Source organism: Ahaetulla prasina, chromosome 6 (genome assembly GCF_028640845.1).
Source record: "Ahaetulla prasina isolate Xishuangbanna chromosome 6, ASM2864084v1, whole genome shotgun sequence".
Taxonomy (NCBI): Eukaryota; Metazoa; Chordata; class Lepidosauria; order Squamata; family Colubridae; genus Ahaetulla; species Ahaetulla prasina.
In genome coordinates this window covers 26,605,794-26,628,829 of record NC_080544.1, presented here as the reverse complement: position 1 = coordinate 26,628,829, position 23,036 = coordinate 26,605,794, and the positions used below count along the sequence as shown (strand labels likewise).

General features: G+C 37.0%; 1 protein-coding gene across 2 annotated transcripts in view; it reads left to right on the top strand.

The window, feature by feature from the left end:
* The window catches only part of UBE2D1 (ubiquitin conjugating enzyme E2 D1), a 29,904-nt gene extending 7,034 nt beyond the window's left edge, over positions 1 to 22,870 (top strand). The window contains exons 2-8 of one of the 2 annotated variants that reach the window (XM_058187319.1): positions 10,618 to 10,752; positions 12,401 to 12,464; positions 12,568 to 12,599; positions 14,941 to 15,018; positions 16,944 to 17,049; positions 20,733 to 20,826; positions 22,025 to 22,870. In XM_058187319.1, the coding sequence (XP_058043302.1) occupies positions 12,591 to 12,599; positions 14,941 to 15,018; positions 16,944 to 17,049; positions 20,733 to 20,826; positions 22,025 to 22,070 (333 nt within the window). In that variant the 5' untranslated portion in view covers positions 10,618 to 10,752; positions 12,401 to 12,464; positions 12,568 to 12,590 and the 3' untranslated portion in view covers positions 22,071 to 22,870. The remainder of the gene's footprint in view (positions 1 to 10,617; positions 10,753 to 12,400; positions 12,465 to 12,567; positions 12,600 to 14,940; positions 15,019 to 16,943; positions 17,050 to 20,732; positions 20,827 to 22,024) is intronic. The other variant, XM_058187318.1, reaches the window with a different exon arrangement.
* The last annotated feature ends 166 nt before the right edge of the window (positions 22,871 to 23,036 follow it).

Genomic DNA, 23,036 nt, shown 5'->3' with positions numbered 1-23,036 from the left:
CGTGTCACCTCCTGAGTAGCCAGTACTAACCAGGAGGGGCACGGATCCAGTAAACATGTGGTGGCATTCAGCCTACCCAGCAACCTGTCCATGTCCTCGGGAGTCACAGGATCAAAATCATCCCAAACCACCTCAACAAGACGGGTCTCGGAACCCTCGCCTGGATCTACCCAATTTTGATCCAATCCGTCCCGAAGCTGAACGATTTTATCGTATAGATAACGTTAAACTCCTCGGCACGCCCTTGTGGGGTCCTCCGCCCCTCCTGTTGAAGGAGAGAGCGGGTCACCCAAACAGGGCGGCGGGCGGTTATCTGCCGGCGCAATGAGGAGGAAACGAGAACGTTGCATCCCTCAGTGCCACTAGGTAGGTCCTGCTATAGGACCTAACTAGTGTCCGGTCAGCCTCAGAACGGCTAGATCTCCAGACACTCTCTAGGCGTCTTCTCCGGCGTTTCATCTCCCTCAGCTCCTTGGAGAACCAAGGAGCTGGTTGAGACCGACGCCGGGTCAGAGGCCGCAAAGGCACGACACGGTCCAAAGCTCCAGCCGCGGCCTGTTCCCAGGCCGCAACTAGTTCTTCAGTCGTGTCGTGGGCCAGGTGCTCGGGAAACGGCCTAAGCTCCGTCAGGAACCTCTCCGGGTCCATCAGGCACCTGGGACGGAACCAGCGCATTGGTTCCGTCTCCCTGCGGTGGTAGGTAGCGGTCAGAAAGTCTAGACGAAGGAGAAAATGATCTGACCATGACAAAGGTTCGACAACTAAATCATTTAAAACCAAATCATTCAACCACTGGCCAGAGATAAAAATCAGGTCTAGGGTGCCTCCCCCGACGTGGGTAGGGCCGTCAATTAATTGAATCAGGTCCATGGCCGTCATGGAGGCCATGAACTCCCGAGCCGCCGAGGATGCCACGCCAGTTGATGGCAAATTGAAATCCCCCATGACCAACAGTCTAGGGGTTTCAACTGCCAACCCGGCCAGCAGCTCCAACAGCTCAGGCAGAGCTGTTGTCACGCAGCAAGGAACCAGGTACGTGATCAGAAAGCCCACCTGAGTCCTACGACCCCACTTCACGTAGAGGGATTCACACCCAGCTATCTGAGGCACAGTGAATTTGTAGAACATTCAAAGGCTTAACAGAAAACACTTCCGCTTCTGATAGTCTCAAGGTAGTCCAGAGAGCAAGAGTTCTGGATTTGAACTGCCTCCTGTGGTGCTTTAAAGTGGAAACAGAGCCAAAGTTTTAAAAAATGTCGTGGCAGATTCAATATTTAATTGACATTGAGGGGATATTGAGGTTGAAAGCTTAAGAAAAAATATAACTTACCAATACATTTAAATATGTATTTTGTGAATTCAAATGAGATGGATTATTTGCAGCGTTAGGTTTCAAATATTGCGAACAATATTGAATTATATTTCTACTTCAATATTCTATAAAATTAAAATGTTAAATATAATTTATACAGCGTTCAGATTTCAATTAGGAATTAAACTTCTAAAAGTATCTAATATACATAACAAATGACATATTTACTTGAAAAGCATAAATATTCAAGTTGTATTGTACTGTAGATTTCAAAGACAATATTTCTGAGTTTTGTGAATATTCATGCGCTTTTAATAACTTGATTGGCTATTTACCTTATCTATAGAAATTTGAAGATGTCTGTTATGCTAAGTCAGAAAGATTTGTCAATTTCTCATCACAAAATCAGAAATTCAGGAAGAGAAAAAGTAACACAGTTTATAACAGTGAAACCTTTGTTGTTGGCTACACATATCCTAAGTTCTGCTGCTAAGTAGCTCAGCTACTTAAAAACTTATGGCATATAGTTTATTTTTTAAATATATATATAATTAAGATCACAGTTTACAGTTTACAGGTATCTGTAAATTTTTTGGAATAATTTATGTCCTCAACATTTACTGAGTAATTGTGGTTGGAAGAGATTACTCAGTTGTAAACCACGTGTGCATATGTGTATGATTGGGACAATTCTTTCATATTTTTTTATATTTAAAGATTTTAATTAATACACTTTTTATACTAGTTCATAATTCTAGCCAATTTATGCACTTTTCTTAATTACTGCTCTCTTCCATATCCATTTTTTCACTGTTGGCCAATAAAATACCAAAATTTGAATTTTAATTATTCAAATATACATATAATTCAACTCATTTTTATTTATGTAGTTTTGAACACATTGCTCCACTTCATTAATCCTGAGATGACTCACAATCCTCAGTAAAAAATGGAAAAAAGTTAAAAACCAATTCATAGCAGCTAATACTGTACCATCTCAAGTGACAACATCCATTTTCAATAGATTAACCTGCCATCCGACACTTTGCAAAATGACTCTTTCGTTAACATTTCCAGAAAGAAAGAAATATAGGGTTATTTCAGAGTATAGTGGCTATTACCAAAAATTCTGTCTCTCATCAACCTCTCAGAGGGAAGATACCCATAATATCCTCTTCCAGATTAAGCAAACAAAAAGGGTAAGTTGAACTTTAACAAGACAGTCCTGGAGATACCTGACTGTCAAGTCATAAAGAGCTTTCTAGCCCAAAACCAGCACTTTGAACAACCTGGAAACATTTGCAGTACTTGCACAATTGGAGCTGTGTGGGTTTAAAATCTTCCATTTCTCAGTAATGGGCTGCTGCATTCTCCACAAGGGCAGTTCATGTAAAATGTGTTACAGCAATTCACTCTAAAGGTGATAAGAACATGAGTTGCTGTCACTAAAGGCATGTAGAGTCCCCCATCTGAAACTGGCTGAAGACATCTCTGGCAGTGGCTTTAACTGAAGATCTAACAACAGCTGTCAGACTTAAGAAGTTTGACTTACAGATCTTCAGGCCCTTCCAGAGTCAGTACAACAGCTGATTCTAACCTGGTTTTTTAGATGAATAAACATGTCCGTCTTGCTTCAGTCAGTTTTTCCTCATGCAGTGTCCTGCAGCTCAGATCAGGACTCTGCTGTATCTCCAGCTAGGTATGGAAACAAGATTTACAGTAGGATATCATCAACATATTGATAATATACAATCCCAGGCAGCAACTCTCCCAGAAACTTCATATAGATATCTGTTGAAAAGCAAAGGAGAAAGAAAGTCAAGCTTCAAGTGAGTCCTGCTGCCAACTTGAATGACCCCCTTAGGAAGGAATAATGCCCCTACTCCCAGTCCACACAGGTGGCCCAAAAAGATGCTCTCGTCAATGGTATTGACCAGAGTAAATGATGTAACTTCTGTTCCATCTTGAGGCATGAATGCCTGGCCAAAAGGATTCAGACGATCTGCTATATCTAGGAAACCCTGCAACAGGACTTGGACACCCCAATAAACTAGACTCCGTTCTTGAATCCCATATGGAGATTGCAGCTCATTTTACTATGGCAGAACTTCCTATGGTCTGTTCAGCCCAGCAACCTTGACACCATTCAGCATCCATAGCTTTGTCTGGACAACCCTTTTCTGATATTCTGTTTCAAACCTTCAGCCTGGAAAGTAATAGTTCCAGAAATACACAGATAACATAACAAAGTTGTTCAGTGCAATCTCATCTTGTACTTAGTTGACTATCCTATTGATTTCAGTGGGCTTTGCTGTTTTACTTCAGGTGTTGATAATAGTATGGGGTATAATAAAATCATCTGGCGGTCAGGTGGAAAAAGGAACATTATTGAAATTGGTTATTAACAGCTTTCCTTGTTCAAATTTATGGGGTTTTTTTCTTTATCCAATAGGATATCACTGTATCTTCCATTAAACTACCTGTTGTTTTAATTTTGTATTGAGAAGTAAATTTTATATTTTATGCTTTGTTTTGCTAATTGTTAATATATTAATTTATCTGCTTTTTTTTTTTTTGCTGGTCATTCACCGACTATTATTAAATAATATAAGCTCATAATATGAAAGCTACCTTCTGTGGGTTAGCATATGGCGAGAACTCAGTTTAATAGACTGGTTCATGCAATATGTGAATTTGTAAACTGCCCAGAGTTATGTAAGTTTGATGGGTGATTATTAGAATTTAAATAAATAATTGACTCCCCTGGTTTTGTGCCAGGAGGGAACAGTCTTAGTAATTTTTTAAAAGATAATTACCAATACGAACTCCTGAAACAACTCCCAAATGTGTTTTCCAATGTAATAAATAATTAAAAATTAATTTTATGGCTTCACAAGGAGTTACAAATATGTTGAAATAATATTTGGCCTAAAATAACATGTCATTCCAGAAGCAGTGTTCCTTTTTTTCAAGATTCCCTCCCTTTATTCCCAGCTGATAATTACATCAGTTTAGTTTTAAACATTCAAATTACTTTTGGTTACTCCCTTAGAAAGAAAAAAAGTCTTATTGTATATCAGGACTCTAATGCTGGGTGCAATGTCACCACATGTTTACTGGACCCGTGTCCCTCCTGGTTGGTGCTGGCCGCACAGGATGTGACACGAGGCTGGCTCCAGGGGTTTACAAATGCTTCTTTGTTGGAGGGGGTCTTTCCGGCCGCCTTGAAAGAGGCGGTGGTGAGGCCTCTCCTCAAGAAGCCTTCCCTGGACCCAGCTGTGTTAGGTAATTATCGTCCGGTCTCCAACCTTCGCCGCGAAGCGAAGGTTGTAGAGAGTGTGGTGGCATGTCAGCTGCCCCGGTACCTGGAGGAAACCGTCTATCTAGACCCGTTCCAGTCCGGCTTCTGGCCCGGTTACAGCATGGAGACGGCTTTGGTCGCGTTGGTGGATGATCTCTGGAGGGCCAGGGATAGGGGTTATTCCTCTGCCTTGGTCCTATTAGACCTCTCAGCGGCTTTTGATACCATCGACCATGGTATCCTGCTGCACCGGTTGGAGGGATTGGGAGTGGGAGGCACCGTTTATCGGTGGTTCTCCTCCTATCTCTCCGATCGGTCGCAGACGGTGTTGATGGGGGGGCAGAGGTCGGCCCCGAGACGCCTCACTTGTGGGGTGCCTCAGGGTCGATTCTCTCGCCCTCTTGTTCAACATCTATATGAAGCCGCTGGGTGAGATCATCAGTGGTTTCGTGTGAGGTACCAGCTATCGCTGACGACACTCAGCTGTACTTTTCCACACGGACCACCCCAATGAAGCTATCGAGGTGTTGTCCCGGTGTCTGGAGGCCGTGCAGGTCTGGATGGGGAGAAACAGGCTCAAGCTCAATCCTCCAAGACGGAGTGGCTGTGGATGCCGGCATCCCGGTACAGTCAGCTGCAGCCGCGGCTGACTGTTGGGGGTGAGTCATTGGCCCCAATGGAGAGGGTGCGCAATTTGGGTGTTCTCCTGGATGGACGGCTGTCTTTTGAAGACCATTTGACGGCCGTCTCCAGGAGAGCCTTTTACCAGGTTCGCCTGGTTCGCCAGTTGCGCCCCTTTCTAGACCGGGATGCCTTGTGCACGGTCACTCATGCTCTCGTGACATCTCGGCTGGACTACTGCAATGCTCTCTACATGGGGCTCCCCTTGAGGAGCACCCGGAGACTCCAGGTAGTTCAGATTGCAGCTGCGCAGGTGATAGAGGGAGCCCCTCGTGGCTCCCATGTAACACCTCTCCTGCGCAGACTGCACTGGCTGCCTGTGGTTTTCCGGGTGCGCTTCAAGGTTTTGGTAATGATCTTCAAAGCGCTCCATGGCATAGGGCCGGGTTACTTACGGGACCGTCTGCTGCCACCGAATGCCTCCCACCGGCCCATGCGCTCTCACAGAGAGGGACTCCTCAGGGTGCCGTCAGCCAGGCAGTGCCGACTGGCGACGCCCAGGGGAAGGGCCTTTTCTGTGGGGGCTCCCACCCTCTGGAGCAGGCTTCCCCAGGACTTCGTCAACTTCCTGACCTTGGACCTTCCGCGAGCTTAAGACACATCTATTCATTTGCGCAGGACTGGACTAGGGTTTTAAATTTTTAAATGACTAAATTTTAGCTTTGGTTTTAAATTGGGTTTTACTATTTATATCTTATTTTAAATATTTGGCCTTTATAATAAGTTTTTTAGTTGAATGTTTTATTTTGTATATTTGTGTGTTTTTTATATGGCTGTACACCGCCCTGAGTCCTTAGGAAGATAGGCGGTATAAAAATACGAATAAATAAATAAATAAATAAATAAATAAATAAATAAATAAATAAAATGTGGCAGTTACATTTGAGAACTTTTCACTAGTTCTGTTGTGTTAGTAGTACACTTGCTTTTAAAAACGATGACTGTGGTGCACTTGAATTTTTGCAATTTAATGCTGTCCTGATTTCTGACCTACCAAGTCAGAAAATTCACAAAATAATTCCAACAGAGACTGGTTAAAAATACAGGTTGTCCTTGTTTTAAAGACCATTCACTCAGCAACAGTTCAAAGTTAGTGATGCTGAATGAATGGTACTTATACCGAGTCCCTGATGTTATGGCTGCGATCAGCACTTACATCAACCACTTCTACTTGCTATCCCCCCAACTCTACCCTTTTGACCACCCTGCCAGGTGGCATTCCTTGGCAGCAGTGGCAGTACAGTTGCAGCTGAAGTAGAGCTTTCGATAGTGTCAGCCAGTCATGGCCAACCCCAGGCTTCTGAAACTTCATGAGAAGGCTACACACAACTTGGATAAAGGTGGACCTTCTCAAGAGATTTTGGAGGCCTCAGAAGTCTTCCAAAACATCATGATAGTGGCACATGCAGCCTTCGGAAGAAGGCATGGTGCAGATAGCAGCTGCCTGACGTAGGCCAGGAGAGGCACACCTCTCAGCAGTGGGAGGAAGGTGGCAGCTGGGTGCAACACAGTCAGCAGAGCTCAAGTTGGTGAGGCTTTGTGCTGAGGTGGTTGGCCATGGGCTTGAGCTGGCCCTCCTTAATGCAGATAGTGGCGCTGGGGGCATGAAGTACAGGTCAGGGGGCTTCTACTTCAATTCTGATGCTGCTGGGTGCCCACCACTGCTAAGAGTACAGAGTGGCCCCAGGGAGGTTGTGATGGGTGGTAGGAATTCAAAGAGAGGCAGTCCCCTTCCTTAACAAAGTTTGGGGCTGGGAGGGACCAAGCTGGGAAAGCTTGGATTGAGGTTGGTCCTTGCCTAATGACCAGTGGGATTCAGTTACTGATGGCAGTGGGAGCTGCTGGGATTTCTGTTGCTAAACTGCACAGTGATGTGACAGCATGCTTTTCAACTACATCAGTAAGCAATAGAAATTTTGTTCCCAGTTACCATTGTTAATCAAGGACTAACTGCTATTTCTGTTTGATCATGATAGGAAAACAAGCAAGTTGCTTATTTATTTTATTTCTATAATTAGCCATTTTTTTCTCAGGCAAAAATTCCAAAATAAATCTTCAAAAGGAAAAGTTCTAAAATCACAATAAAACCAACAATTCTTAAGAAGAATAATGACATTAAAAGTAATATTTATTTCAGAAGCAAAGTAAAAAGGCAAACCTAAAAGCGGTCAAGTAGTCCCAGTGATTTTAGCATCAGCATTTTAATTTCCTACGTAGACAGGGACCATCAACACATACAATTGTCTGTATAATTAAGGGCATCTCTGTGTTTCAGTGAAGTAGATTTATAGGAAGATTTTAGGCTGGTCAGCATTTTAAAGAGCTTTTATTTCATCTGGAATCAAAAATTGTAAAGAGATCAACAAGTTTCCCACTGCCTGCATGCAGTTCAGTAGCTTTGTTATATGCCTTATGGTGTATTCAGCTTTCATGACACTTGGAAATTGGACACTTGTGGATTCTCCTTTGGACTGGTAGTATCAGCACTTTGCATAAATAAGTTATTTTCTCTTCTCCCTGAAACCTGAGCTCTTGGATTTAAAAAGGCGCTGTACTTGGAAAGATTTTGCCATTGGTTTCTTTGGACAAGTACATACTGAAACGACCTTTCAGGAGTGACATGCAGCTAGTTTTTCAGAATAAAATTAATTGCAAATAACCTTAATAGTTTTTCTAGAAGGTCAGGGGAATTATGTGAGGAACAACAAACATTTGGCTTCATATTAGAATGACTATTCATTTTAATGTAATTTAAAGACTAATATTTAAATCAATGTTGATGAATACTGATTGGTTATAACAATTTTAATGTGAGGAAATTGAAAGTCGGTTAAAAATCAGATGCACTAATGTGTTTGTGGCTATTTTAAATTGTGGCTTGTTGAATAATCATACCTGGTTCATACTAATACTAAGCCATAAACCATGATTCACAAACCATAATAGGTAGGTTTACACACTGTGCTAATCCAAACTATGTTTTACATTAATACAATGTGAGAAATCCAACTACCATCATGTTTGTAAATAGCCACCCTGTAGAGATGGGATGCCTGAGGAAGAAAAAGAAGTGGAAAACATTTTAGACACCTCAGTTTCCCCAAGAAACATGGGAAATTCTAAGAAGACCAAAGAAAAAAATTCCAAAGATTTTTTTTCTTCTGGAGTTGATGCTTTCTTTTTCAAAAATGTGTAGTAGGATGGCTATGTAAGATTATAATAAGATAGACATTCATGACTATATTGTATTTAGTACTTATTGTGTTTAAGAACTGCTATTAGTCCTTAATATTATTATAATACTAATTTCACTTCAATAATATTTTTTGCATATTAATTTATTTCAGCTCTTTTTTACATCAGAGCTATAAATCATTAAATTAGTTTTGTCTATGCAAAATGATTTATAGTATTGTTATATTTGAGTATTTTTGGCATTTATTTTAAATAAAACAAAGATATTCAAACTTCTAAAATTCTAATCTTTAACTCAAGGTGATTTCATTTCACAAATGGTTTTATGGATAACTATGCATAGGATATAATGTAAGCCATCATAGAAATATCTTGAAAATATTTTTTCTTCTACACTGATTAGTTGATTAAGTATGAATAGCCTCTTGATAACGAAGCTAGGAATTTAGTAAAGTATTTATGATCTAGTCAAAAATTAATACTATTCTGACTATGGAATTCAGTTAGCTTATTCTCTTGAAATAATAACATCAGTCAGGTTTCCCAGTGCAGTCACCCCCGCCCACCCAATTTGGGTGAACTACCAGAACAGATGAGTGCGATGAAGATATGAAATCCATTAGTTCCAGTGAGAGTCTCCAGTGTAAATAGCATTTGAAAGTGTTAACATTTGGCTTTAATGTATTACTGTTCTGACTATAATTTTTTTACCTTCTGACTTCTCTGCCTTTTTTGCTTTACACAAGTGTATACTTAAAGGCATGTATTTTTTAATATTCCATTTTTAAAGAATCTTCATTAATTCTGGTGGCTAGAATGGTTCTTACCAAGTTTCTGTTTGTACCGGTAGTAGTGTCTGAAACTCAGTCTTGATGTTTTATGAATAAATGTTAAACTTTACTATGCTGTTAACATTTTTCTAAGTTAGTGTTGTCTTTTAGGCAAGAATTAATTAACTGCTAAAAATACAGTTCTTAACAATTTGTGTAACTGACAGTGAACCCCACTCCCTTCTAGCACTGATGATGTTACCTAGTTTGGGTAATGAAATATCTGCAAGAAAATCAGCAAGCTCAGAGAGCACCAAGGACCTCTCATGTCAGCCCTGAACTACAAATATTCTCCTTTATTAGTTTGTGTAAAGAATTAAAAATTTATATTCTGCTGAACTGGTATATTGTATTGAGGGGATTAATTTGTATCAAGTTGAATAAGACAATAGATTAAAACATTTCCCTACTTAAATTTACAGTACATATAAACAGTGTATTAAACGAGCCAAATTGATTGATAAAGTTTGAACTGAAAAACAAAAAAACTTCCTTTAGTGCCAAAAAGAGAGATTATAGTATATCATCCAAGACACTGCTGCTTTTGTTTTATGTTGGATTTAAATTTTGTTTTATAAAAAGAGATACATTATTCATACTGTATACTATATCTCGAATTGAGGGCCAGAAATATAGATCAGACTCGTGAGTGTCCCTGGATTTAATAATAATAATAATAATATGTTTTGCTAGGTATTAATTCCTGTTCAAGGAAATTGCTTCTGTGATGCTGTATACATTTCAACATATATCCCAACTATTTTGGGCCATCAAATCTAACCCCATGTTTCATGCAGGTATCCAGATTAAAACATCCTTGACAGATAGTTGTCTAACGTCTAATTGAACACATCCAATAAATTGCCTTCCCTCAGTAATTGGATTCACAGCCAAGTTATCGTTGCTGTTAGAAATTTGTTTTCTAAGATTCAGTTCAGGTCTGCCTTTATGTAATTTAAATCTATTAATTTTGATTCCCGTTACCTTAGAGCTCCCTGAGATCAGATCAAGTCCCAGCCATCTTCTGTGACATCTTTGTAGGTATTTTAGGTATTTATGTAGAGTTTAGTCATATATTCTCTCAAGTTTCTTTTTTCTGGCTAAATATTCTCAGATATTTAGTCATGGGACTTAGTTTCTAGATCACCCTGTGTCCTCTCCCACCACCTGTTTCTCTAAATCATTGCTACTTAATGCTGAGAATTGCACGTAATACTTGAGAGATGGTAGATTACTTAGAGAAATCTATTTTTCTTACTTACCAAGATAATATTGAATTTTATTTCTGTTTTCTACAGTATTAACCTACCCAATTTTATGCCTGAAAATTTGAGAAGCATTTCCTTCACATCAGAGTCATGAAAAAAAAATACTGAAGAGTACCAGATTCAGGACTGATTTCATTTCATCACTCCACTTGATATCACACTCAGGTAGAAGAATTATTGAGCAGGCTTCAGATACATTTCTTGGACCAGCTATGTGCAGTATTCATTGTCTTACTTTAACCGGTAATCTTGCTAAACAGGATAGTTTGGGTTCTTTGTCAAATACTTCAGTTAAATTAAGGTCTATTCTGTCTATAGCATTCCCCAATTCTACTCAATCCATGATAACTACTGGTAATTAGAGTTTTATTTTTAAGGTTGTTTAGATCATCCTTTTTACAATATGGTCTGGAATCTTCCCAAGCACCTTTTTCTCTCTTCTTGAAGATAAAGACAATATTTGTTCTCCAGTTTTCTGGAATTTCATCGTTTCTCCAAGAGTTGTCAAAGACATTAGTCACGCCTGGTAAATCAACATATTCCTTCATACCGTAAAAGCTAGTTTATCTGATTTTGGAGATTTCATCTCACTGCAACTGAGCAGGTATTCCATAGCTACATTTCATCCTGCCCCTTCGTCCTGCTCTTTACATTTGCCAAATGGAACATCTACAAGAATAGGTTCTGCGTTTCCTGTGTTACCTGTGTTAGCATTTTGCCATTTTCATTTAGCAGGCGATTCTTTATCTTTTGTTATGAATATAACTTGGGAAGCTCTTGTTATTAATTCATTGATTTTTGCATCCTTCACCAATATCAGCTCATTTGGGGCTGTAGCTTTTCTGATAACATCTCCATAATTCTGAGCTGAATAAATGTGTTTATTTAAAATGTATGCAAACCATATCTGTAGCTATCGTATAAACTGAGCTCCTTTGCTTTCAAAAATAAAGCAGATGGGCATGAAAAATTGAATAGTAAATTGCTTACAAAATTCTTTCAAAAACCACTTTGGCCTAATCATTTTGCACCTCTGGAAGCCTGACTTTTCAGGCAGTTGGCGAGCTGATGCAGTTATGACTTTATTATGTTAGGGCTTTATAATGTTAATACTTTTTAATACACTTTATTAGTGTAGTATATGGAAGTTTATTTCTGTTGCAATATAAACTTAAAAAAAATAAATGAAGTACAACATACATTAATATTTGTATGCTCTGTTAGAATTAAAGTTTGTAGACTTACTGGATCTTCCTATACATTTTGTATGGCTGAGAATCTTATCTTAACCTCTTTGATACTTGTTAGTGAAATTGTTCAATAGTCAATAAAACAATAACTTCAAAACATGGTGATATGAATTATCACTGGCTCTTTCCTTGACCCATATAGGGTTTTGACTTAATTCATTGCAGAGTTCTAGTCAAATTAAATCATGCTCAACTTTTGCCTTAACTCTATTTAATCATATGTTTGGAAGTTTTTATGTCTTTATGTCTTTATTTATGTCTTTCCACACAGGCTAACAACTTTAGAATTGAAATAACATGGGAGTCATTGATTGTATTAATGATAAACGTATAACATATGCCTTAAATGTGTGGAGATCACTTATCTCACAGTAGTGCTCAATACTAATTATCTTAGTTTCACTGTGCATTCATTGAATTTTATTTTGACTAAAATTTATTTTGATTTTTTTTAAGTTGTAAATTTTGAATATGCTTAATCAAATCAATAAATTGGATCCAGATTTGGATAATTAATCTTGAGTTTGTTTATAACCTTCCAAATGTTTTTATGTTTCTTACAGGAGCTAAGTGATCTGCAGCGTGATCCACCTGCACATTGTTCAGCTGGACCTGTTGGAGATGACTGTAAGATCTTATGCCATCTTTGATGGCAAAATAGTTTACATACTTATAGTATACAGTATCGTTAAATACTTAAGTAAGATAAATAATATTTTGTGTTTTTCAGTGTTTCATTGGCAAGCAACTATTATGGGACCTGTAAGTATGTAATTTTTATAATTGAGTTCATTTCTTTTGTTTACTTCTTTAATAATAAAAAAAAAATAATAAAACTAAGTTTTAATGTAATTGATTTCTGCATGTATCTCAACCTAAATTCTAATGTATATTGTTTAGGTTTAGCACAGAGTGATTTGTGAATGAAGTCAGTAAATAAATCTTGGTTGGCTCTAAATAGTAATAGTAGAGTGTAGGAATGAGGTATTGCATCTATTCTGCACTCCAGTCCCCCATTGCCACTTACTAATTATCAAACCTTAGGCAGTCCTAGTCCTGCATAGTATTAAGTTGGCCTCTAATAAAACTCATCTCATCTAGGATGTGATCCTGGATGAGAGGAGCAGCTTCGTATGTATTACTGAAATCCATCTCAGCAAATAAGAAAATGCAAACTAATATTATATTCTAGGAAGTTGCTATGTAGCTTGTAATATATTCTGCGGTTTGAGAAGCTCCATTGTATAAAATCTTTCTTAAATACCTTTAACAATTAAATAGAAGGAACACCATTTCTCACTGATTAAACAAGGATAAAACCTTCCGATTACAAAATATATGTTGACTCAATTTAATGTACAGTACTGTGCAAGTGTAAGACAGTTATGTAAAAATGCTGTAAATTCTTTCAGAAATAGAAGTATTAATAGTTGATTTTGATCAACTATTTCATTTGATCAAATGGAACTAATGAAACTATTTCCATTTGATCAAATGGAAAGTATATGAACAGAAGAGAAATCCAAATGAAATCAATATGTGGTGATTAAATGACAGAATGTGTTTGTCAGGCCTTATTACATACATTCGATGAAGTGGACTCTGATCTAAGAGCACTTATACAATAATAAATTTGTTAGTATTGTACATGGTACCACAAGTAAGTAACTAATTGTAATTACCCTTCACCCAAGAGGAAACAGAGAAAGGTAAACAGGTGATGTTCTAGATCCGTGATGGTGAACCTGTGGCATACGTGGTGCAGCCCCTCCCCCCCTCCATAGCCCGTTTCTGGTCCCAGGCAGCTTCAGAGAGGCCTGCTTAGCACCAAAATGGGGGTTGCACATGCCTGCGGGGGGGCATTGTATTATGGGTGTCTGCACGCATGTGCTGTCACACAGGCACATGCGCTTTCAGCACCCGAGGAAAAAAAAAGTTCACCATTATTGTTGTAGATCTTAGGTATGAAAATGAAATGGGAGTAGAAGATGCAGAAGGAAACAAAAGAGCTGAAGTCTCTTCAGTCTACAATATCACAGATTGATTAAACAAATACTTATGGTTAAAGGGGATAGAGCAGAGAGAATTTGTTCCAGGGAAGAAGGAAACAAGGAGCAGCAAGGTATAATAATAATTGAATTAGAATTGGGGAGAGCCACATTTAAATATGTCTTCAGCCTTGGAGAAAGAAGATCTTTCATAACATAGGACCAGAAATATTCTCTTAGGCCAGGCTAATTCAAAAGGGGATACTCTGTACATTAATTTATTATTTTAGAGGCTTATGATATTGCATAATAGTTTTCAACCGCTATGTTATTCATAATGCATCTTGTTACTTTGTTACTCAATCTAAGCAGAACAAGATTAGTTCAATCATATATTTATTTTTATTTGTAATTTTTATTTCTACATGCATGACTGTTCATGATTGTGAGCAATTCTTATCGATTAGAAATGCACTTTAAACATTTGAAGAATTCATTCATTGTTTTATAGTGTTGACAGACCTTAATGGTTCTGCTCTCCCCCTTCTGGTTCAGATCCATAATGATATAGTTTGTATGGCACAACAGAGAAGGAGAGAAAAATAATAATATGTGGCTCAACCACAGGATTTCTGATAAAGCAGAAGAGGCAGAAACTAAACCTGCACAGACCAGGCACTGAGATGGCTACATTCATGGGTCTAGCCAACTGTCAGAATTTCCTTTTATCCCTACCTAACCCCATTTTAGGGAGAGCAATTGATGGATGTTTTCCCTTAAGCAAGAAATATACCCATCACATTCCTTAACACATTTCTTAAAGCTGTAAGAAAATTACCATTCGCCAGCCTTCTTACTGAGATAGATTAGAGTTTAGCTGTCAGCATAAAGCTAAGAGTGCTGTCTGGATGATTTCTCTCTAAAATGGTATGAAGATTAAAATAGTGGTCATAATCAAGCAGTATTTGAAGAAAAAGATAATCAAGATTTTCTGCAGGCTTGGATGAAAATTGGCTTTAAAAAATGACAGCAGCCTACAATTTGCACTCCGAATTAAGCAGTAATTCCATGCAAACGATGGAAAGCTTTATCTTTTTATTTTGTTTGTTTTCCAGCCTGACAGTGCTTATCAAGGGGGAGTCTTTTTTCTTACAGTCCACTTTCCAACAGACTACCCATTCAAACCACCAAAGGTAAATACTTAATTTAAAAAATGCCATTATGTTCATTTCAATCTCAGAGCTTGGCCTTATGTTCTGATGGGGAAATTTGCTAGTCATAGTTATTTTATTAAAATAAGAATAGAATAAATAGAGGAGAGAGCACTTTGAGACAAACACAGAAGAATTCAAAAGACAAATTAGTTTGCAATATTTTAAATTTGAAATGGCAACTTCAGCCATTCCTGAGACACAAGCTGATGGATATTTGAGGTCCTGGAGAATAGGAAACATATCCTACTATCTTGAGATCAGCTTTTCCACCCTCACATTTAAAAGGATGCAGATTACCAGCTGTCTGCAAGGAATATAATTCCTTCCATTCTCCACTTATCCTGTTAGAGCTGAAAAGAAAAGAAAAATAGGAAAGTCAAGTTGCCTCCTGAAAAAGCACCTTTGGGACATCCTCACATTTGTTTGCCAGTATGCATTTTAGAGGAAATCTAATGGTGCATCAGTTACCTAAGGTTAAGTTATATCTTGGTTTTTGATCTCTATAGGTGATCTAGAATAGGAGTCTTATGTATAGTGGTGCTACCAAGACTGGTATGTCCAAGGCTTCAGACGCCTCTGTGGAGTCCAGATGTGCTCTTACCACCCTATCTCTCGGGTCTGTGCTGTGGTGCTTTCTCCCTTATGGCATTTTTAAAATCTCTCTGCATTCATATCTAGCCTTTTTTTCCTTTTTCCAGAGAAATTCTATCAGGCAGGAAGGCAGGAATTGATGAATTGAACTGAATGTTTTGGCTGTCCAAGAGCAATGGTCTGAACCTACATCTCATGGCACTATTGCTAACATATTGTGATTTTAATGTTTCCATAGACTTGGAAATTACTCTGATAACATGCCTTTAGTAGAAAGTATATAAAGATCCAAGGGACGGCTTAAAGCTCCAATCATTTTACATGATAGTGTATTTTACCCAGATAATTTGGTTATAACTCTTCTTGTATTAACAACAGAGTGAAGAAAAAGTATTGGATTCATTCCCTACCAAATTAACGGGAAGAAAAAAACATAAAATGCCTACATCACAGAAACTGAATTTCTTGACATTTTTACATAAAGATTTTATATTAGGGTTGTATGAAGTCTCAAAGGGGCACTTTACTTTAGTTGTTTGTTTTAGGCAAAAGATGACTTGATTTTAATTGAATCGATTATACTATGGATGTATATGTACTGCACTATTTTATCCAAATGTATGAATAAAATACCTTGTTTCATTATAATCAGCTATATATATTCTACATCTAAAAACAATTCATTCATAAATTAAAATTAACACCAAGTCTTTAGTCCCATGAGTAACTAGGGCCATAAATTTATATTTCTAATGCTAAATTGCCCAGCCATGAATTTCAGTGTAATAAGTATGCAACAAGAATATGGACATCCAAAAATATTAATTAATATCTCAAAATCAAATTAATCTCACATACTGATTTCTTCTAAGAACATAATTTTAAGACATTATAAAGATGTGTATTTGAATATATTCATTACACTTAGTTTCATTCATTTTGCCAGATACAGTAACTTCTAAGAGATAATTGGGAGCTACCAGAGTTAGTAATAAAGTGAATGGCTATATAAATGTTTTAAATTAATAAATTTCACCACTTATGATATCTTAGGGTCTGAAAAAGTGAATGAGTATGTGTTTTATGAAAACACGACCGTGATCAGATTTGGGCATGAGGATAGCTCTGTCCTTCCAAAGAGAGGCTGAGCTATTAGATATTAGACAAACTTTCTAAAAATCCCATCCGACAAATAGTCTTATTTGTTCATTTGCTCATTCATAAAATGATTTTTCTTTGAAAAATGTCTGATGAAGTTATCTAGTATATGTGGTACAAGCAATTGAATTTTATTTTGCGCTCTTACATTGCAGATTGCATTCACTACTAAAATATACCATCCAAACATAAATAGCAATGGAAGTATTTGTCTTGATATCCTGAGGTCACAGTGGTCACCAGCACTGACTGTATCTAAAGGTAATTCTATTTGTGAAGCATACCAACAACATACTGTTTTATGTGCATATTGTATAAAATTTATATTCTGTAAGGATCCCCTAAGTGAGATAATTAAATAGCCAAGCCTGAATTTGTTACTCTGTATTGGGCATAAAACCATTGCTGTTGTCTTGGGTGGAGATTTTAAACGATGATCAAAGTTGGTGACTGTAGGGATCAGATTAGAGCCTTCAGGGGAAGGAAGCTTGCTTAGTTTGAGAGAGCTCTTCTGGAAAAAGATCTGGAAATCAGGAGACCATTATATAGTAATTTTGAAACTTCACTCATGGTAAAAAGTTTGAGCGTAATTTTAAAAATCAGTTTGATAGCATATTTTTGCTTGACATTTTTTAATCTGCACACAGCTCATAAACACTTGTGTCTTTTAATAAAATTAGTTACTTGGACCAGATTCCAGATATTTTTTCTGCAGCAAAATTCAGTATCAGACATATCAAGCAATTATTATTATTATTATTGTTGTTGTTGTTGTTGTTGTTGTTGTTATTGTTATTATTATTTAAAAATAAAAAATAAAAAGGGACTTTAACAAATAGTTTCTGACATTTCCAAATCATCTTTGATGCCAGAAGCAATAGGAAAAACTAGAGATAGTGGAATACTGCTCCATGTCATTTGTTCTAGTTCTGAAGGATTAATTGGAATAAATATTACAAAGATCCAACTGAGAGACAAAGCCATAAACTATGACAGTTTACATAGCTGGGGAAAATCCTGCTATGTTATAAATATAAATTTATATTTGGATAACTAAGAACTAGGTGTTAACTAGGACCGGATGGATTACACCCCAAGGTTCGGAAGGAACTGGCAGACGTGATCTCAGAACCACTGAACTATATCTTTTAAAGATCCTGGAGCACAGGGGAGCTGCCAGAGGACTGGAAAAGAGCTGATGTAGTTCCCATCTTTAAAAAAGGAAAAAAAACAGATCCAGGAAACTACAGACATATCAGCCTGATTCAATACCGGGGAAGATTCTGGAAAAGATAATCAAGCAACGAATCACCGAACACCTAGAAGCAAACAAAGTAATAACCAAAAGCCAACATGGGTTTGTCAGACTAATCTTATTGCTTTCTTTGACAAAATGACAAAATTAGTAGACCAGAAGAATGCTGTCAATATAATTTACTTGGACTTCAGTAAAGCATTTGATAAAGTAGACCATAACCTACTACTAGATAAAGTAGAAAAACGTGGGTTAGACAGCACCACCACCAGATGGATTCGTAACTGGCTGACCAACCGCACTCAACGTGTAGTCCTCAACGGAACTACATCCACATGGAGGGAAGTATGCAGTGGAGTACCCCAATACTTTAATTTAATTTAGGCCCAATACTCTTCAACATCTTCATCAATGACTTGGACGAGGGGATAGATGGGGAACTCATCAAATTTGCGGATGACACCAAGCTGGCAGGAATAGCCAACACTCCAGAAGATAGGCTCAAGTTACAGAAAGATCTTGACAGACTTGAACATTGGGCGCTATCTAACAAAATGAAATTCAACAGTGAAAAAAGTAAGGTTCTACATTTAGGCAAAAAAAAAAAAATACACAGGTATCATATATGTGGTACCTTGCTCAATAGAATACCTGTGAGAGGGATCTTGGAGTCCTAGTGGATAACCATTTAGATATGAGCCAGCAGTGTGCAGCAGCTGCTAAAAAAGCCAACACAGTTCTGGGCTGCATAAACAGAGGGATAGAATTAAGATCACGTGAAGTGTTAGTGCCACTTTATAATGCCTTGGTAAGGCCACACTTGGAATATTGCATCCAGTTTTGGTCGCCACGATGTAAAAAAGATGTTGAGACTCTAGAAAGAGTGCAGAGAAGAGCAAAAAGATGATTAGGGGACTGGGGGCTAAAACATATGAAGAACGGTTGCAGGAACTGGGTATGTCTAGTTTGATAAAAAGAAGAACTAGGGGAGACATGATAGCAGTGTTCCAATATCTCAGGGGCTGCCACAAAGAAGAGGGAGTCGGGCTGTTCTCCAAGGCACCTGACGGTAGAACAAGAAGCAATGGGTGGAAACTGATCAAGGAAAGAAGCAACTTAGAACTAAGGAGAAATTTCCTGACAGTTAGAACAATTAATAAGTGGAACGACTTGCCTGCAGAAGTTGTGAATGCTCCAACACTGGAAATTTTTAAGAAAATGTTGGATAACCATCTGACTTGAGATGGTGTAGGGTTTCCTGCCTGGGCAGGGGGTTGGACTAGAAGGCCTCCAAGGTCCCTTCCAACTCTGTTGTTATATTATATATTAAACAATAACCATCTGAAAAGAAACACTTTACTCCTTAATCTTAATTTTACTCATTTTGTGAAATATTCTCTAGTGATGTCAGTTGCATGCTTAGGAACCAAATTACTGAGTTTCTAAAAAGTACAGTGGAGTTATTTTGGTGGCAATAGTTTAAGGTTTTATTAAATAATGTAGACTTAGATCTCTGGTATTAAGAATGAAAAATAATAGAATTCTGCACAATTTTGTTTTATTCCTCTGTAACTGTCACTTTGTTTTGAATCAAAAACACAACTTAATTGAATGGAGCAATTCCACAGTTATTTAAAATCTGCACAACTTTCCAAGATGTGTCCCTCAGATAAAAGCCCTGTGTTGTATAGTGAGTGCATGGAAAGAATTTAGACAAGGCTGCCTTCAATTTAAAATCCTTTGCCTATGAAAACTAACTTCAAGTTACCACTCATATACTGTGTAGAAATTTTTTCCCAACTTCAGTACCATGGATTTTAGATGCCTCACTTATTCTTAAATAAATACTTAAAGTATTGTAAGTATTAAAATAAAAGTATCTTAAATACTTAAAATATTAAAAAATAATTCCTAATGGCCAGATACATGCTTTAAAAAAATCAGCTCAGAAGAGGGGAACTGGTCTCACTAGAAGTATAATGTTATTTATATTTCTCAAACTGCTATGCTTAAAGCAGTTTTTAAAATATTTGGGAAAGGGAGGCACTCTAGCCAAAAAAAGGTGATACGGAAACAGCCCATTTTAAATTAGTTGCATTTTTAAGATACTAACTCCTGTATTTGTTTTGTTCTTAAAAATGAAAGGATTGCCAAAATTAGTTTCGTGGTAAACTCTTGGTTGTTTTTTTTAATTGAAAAGAAGTAAAATGTTTCCCTAAAGCATGTTGTGGCCTAATATAGATATTTGGTATCTACTTATGCACATTTACATATGGGACTTGAATTCTGATGCGGTTAACTTGGATCTGCTGCCTTGTTTTTAACCTTGGAAGTGGGATAAAAAGGAGAATATTGCATGCTTATTTTGGTAATAGTTCTTTAAAAAGTAACGACTGGGGATGTATTGAAATTGTATTCTGCTTTCCCTTAGATTATTAAAATAAGGAAGCCAAATTTCTTTCAGAAGTAGGAAGCACCTCTGGAATTGGGCAGAGTTGCAATTATGTTAGAATACCAAAATATTAATGTGCAGAAGCTAATAAAGCTGAGGAGAACAGGTTTCCTCAAATACTCGAAAACAGGAACTATTGAATTATAAAATAGATGAAAAATGAGTAGCTGCTTTTGAGGCCTAATTAGTATCTTACATCATGAAAACTCTGATTGATTATTTTTATTTTCTCTCTAGTGCTTTTGTCCATATGCTCTCTACTTTGTGACCCTAATCCAGATGACCCTTTAGTACCAGATATTGCACAAATCTACAAGTCAGACAAGGAAAAGTATGTATAAATATTATTTCAAAAATTGTAAGCCACTAGTTTGTTCTTTTCTGTTTCTTTTCTCCTTGCACCCCAAAGATTTGATGAAATGATTCCGTTATTTTACTAGACATTTTTTCTCCCAATCACGTTACCTTTTATTTTAAAACCGCACTCAAGGACTTTTCAAGTCCAGTTTCCCTTAATATATGTTCACATATATTTGAAGGGGAAAGGATACAGCCTTATCTCACACATTTCTCATACTGGTCTGAACTATGGCTTTACATTTAAATTTAAACTAGATACTCTTGTCTTAAAACTATTGTCTATTATGCTTTGGAGTGGTGAGACAATTTTATATGTGTTCTTAATCTAAAAAAAGATAAGTAAGCAAATTGTATGTACACTTTGATTTACAAAGCTTGGAAAATGTTTCACATGGTAAATTAGCTTGTTTATTTTTAAACATCTCATTAACTGTCCTAAGATAAGAAGAGGAGAAAAGACATGAAAGCACAACACAATGACGATACTTCATGGCATTGATTGTCATCCTTTAGTTATTACAGGAATGAACCCCATGTATTTCTTGAAGTGTTGACCACGTATCAGTGTGGTACTACATGCTTGCTGATATGTGCCTGTAAAACTCCAGAACTTTTTATCAGAAAAAGTTGCTGTACAAATATTTAATCTATTTAATCCATGTTTTATATCTGGGCCAGCAATTTATATCTGGGTTTCCACACCTTTGAGATCATCATTATGAGTCTGGGTTTTTTTTCATCCAATTCCCTTTTTGTCATTGGAAGTCATCAACACATTTTGTATTCCAGTTGTTACAAATCAAGCCCATTAAAATGGTTCCTCCAAAACACTTGATTTTGTTATTCCATAATGACCAGGTAGGCTGGTACAAACCAGTCTTGTGCTCTTTAAATTTCTACAGTGCCAAACATATGTTTCTTCCCAGTAGAATAGAAGATCATGACTATTTTAAGCCAGTTTTCCCAGTTGTGTGCCTTCAATGTGTGTTAGAATTGCAGCTCCCAGAATCTCTCAGCATGATTCTTTTCATGGGAATTCTGGATGTTGCAATAGGGCTGAAGAAGGCTTTTCTAAGTACTTGTATCTTGTAGTTGATTGTATTTGAAATGTGATAACACAGCTGTGAATCATAAGCTTGTATATTTTTGCATTTTTTTTTCTTGGACAGATATAACAGACATGCAAGAGAATGGACACAGAAATATGCAATGTAAACTTTGAAGACATTTTCTTATATACCAGAGTACTGTAAATTTTAGGGTTTTTCAAAATTAGAAGTAAATGGAGCACAGTTTACTGTTTTCAGTGTACCATGAAGCCCTTTTTGATTTTTACCCATATAAGTGTGTTTCTGGAACAAGGAAATTAACTACAAAAATTAACCTGAAGACTGTGACGAGAGTATTTATCCTTTCTGTATGCTTTGCAAAAGACATTTATTATGTTTTTTAAAGATACTTGGACATCTGCATCTCCAGCCTACAAGATTCATAGTGCAGTTGTAGAGCAACCAAACTATTTTTGCTGAAAACTAGGTGGTACATAATAAATATTCTGTGTCTTTGAGATGTCAGTCTTGTAAGTCTGTTTGAATGTCATTCTTTGTTATTAGTTCATTGTATAATTTGTATTTTTTTACTGTATAGACTATATTTTATTTACCATATATTTCAACTCATTTTAGACTTTCTGCACAGTATTGAAAAATACAACTGCTACTAAATGAGTGAACTATTCCTTCCCAAAGGAATATTCTATAAACTGATAGACTTCTAAAAACAAACTTTGCACTCTAATCTTCAGTATGCTGATTATGGGGAAACACATGGTTTTGATTTTGTTGCATACTTTTATTGCAATGTGAACTAATTGCACTGCTCTGTAGAAAAAAATGTAACTAATTTTGTTCTATTCACAGCTGACTTTTTATCCCATATGGGCAATATAATCTCTGACATGTTAACAAAATTGACTTGAAGCTTTTCCGTATAAATAAAACATGTTTTTTACTACTTGTCTTGGCTGTTCTTTAAATCTAGCACATTCTTTACATGTGCATGCTCTGAAAAGATCAAAATATTGTTCAATATATAAAGTACCATTGGGCATAACTGACCTACGTGCTTGAAAATGCTTCTGAGAGCATTATTGTAGTTTTTAAACAAATTACTTATTATATT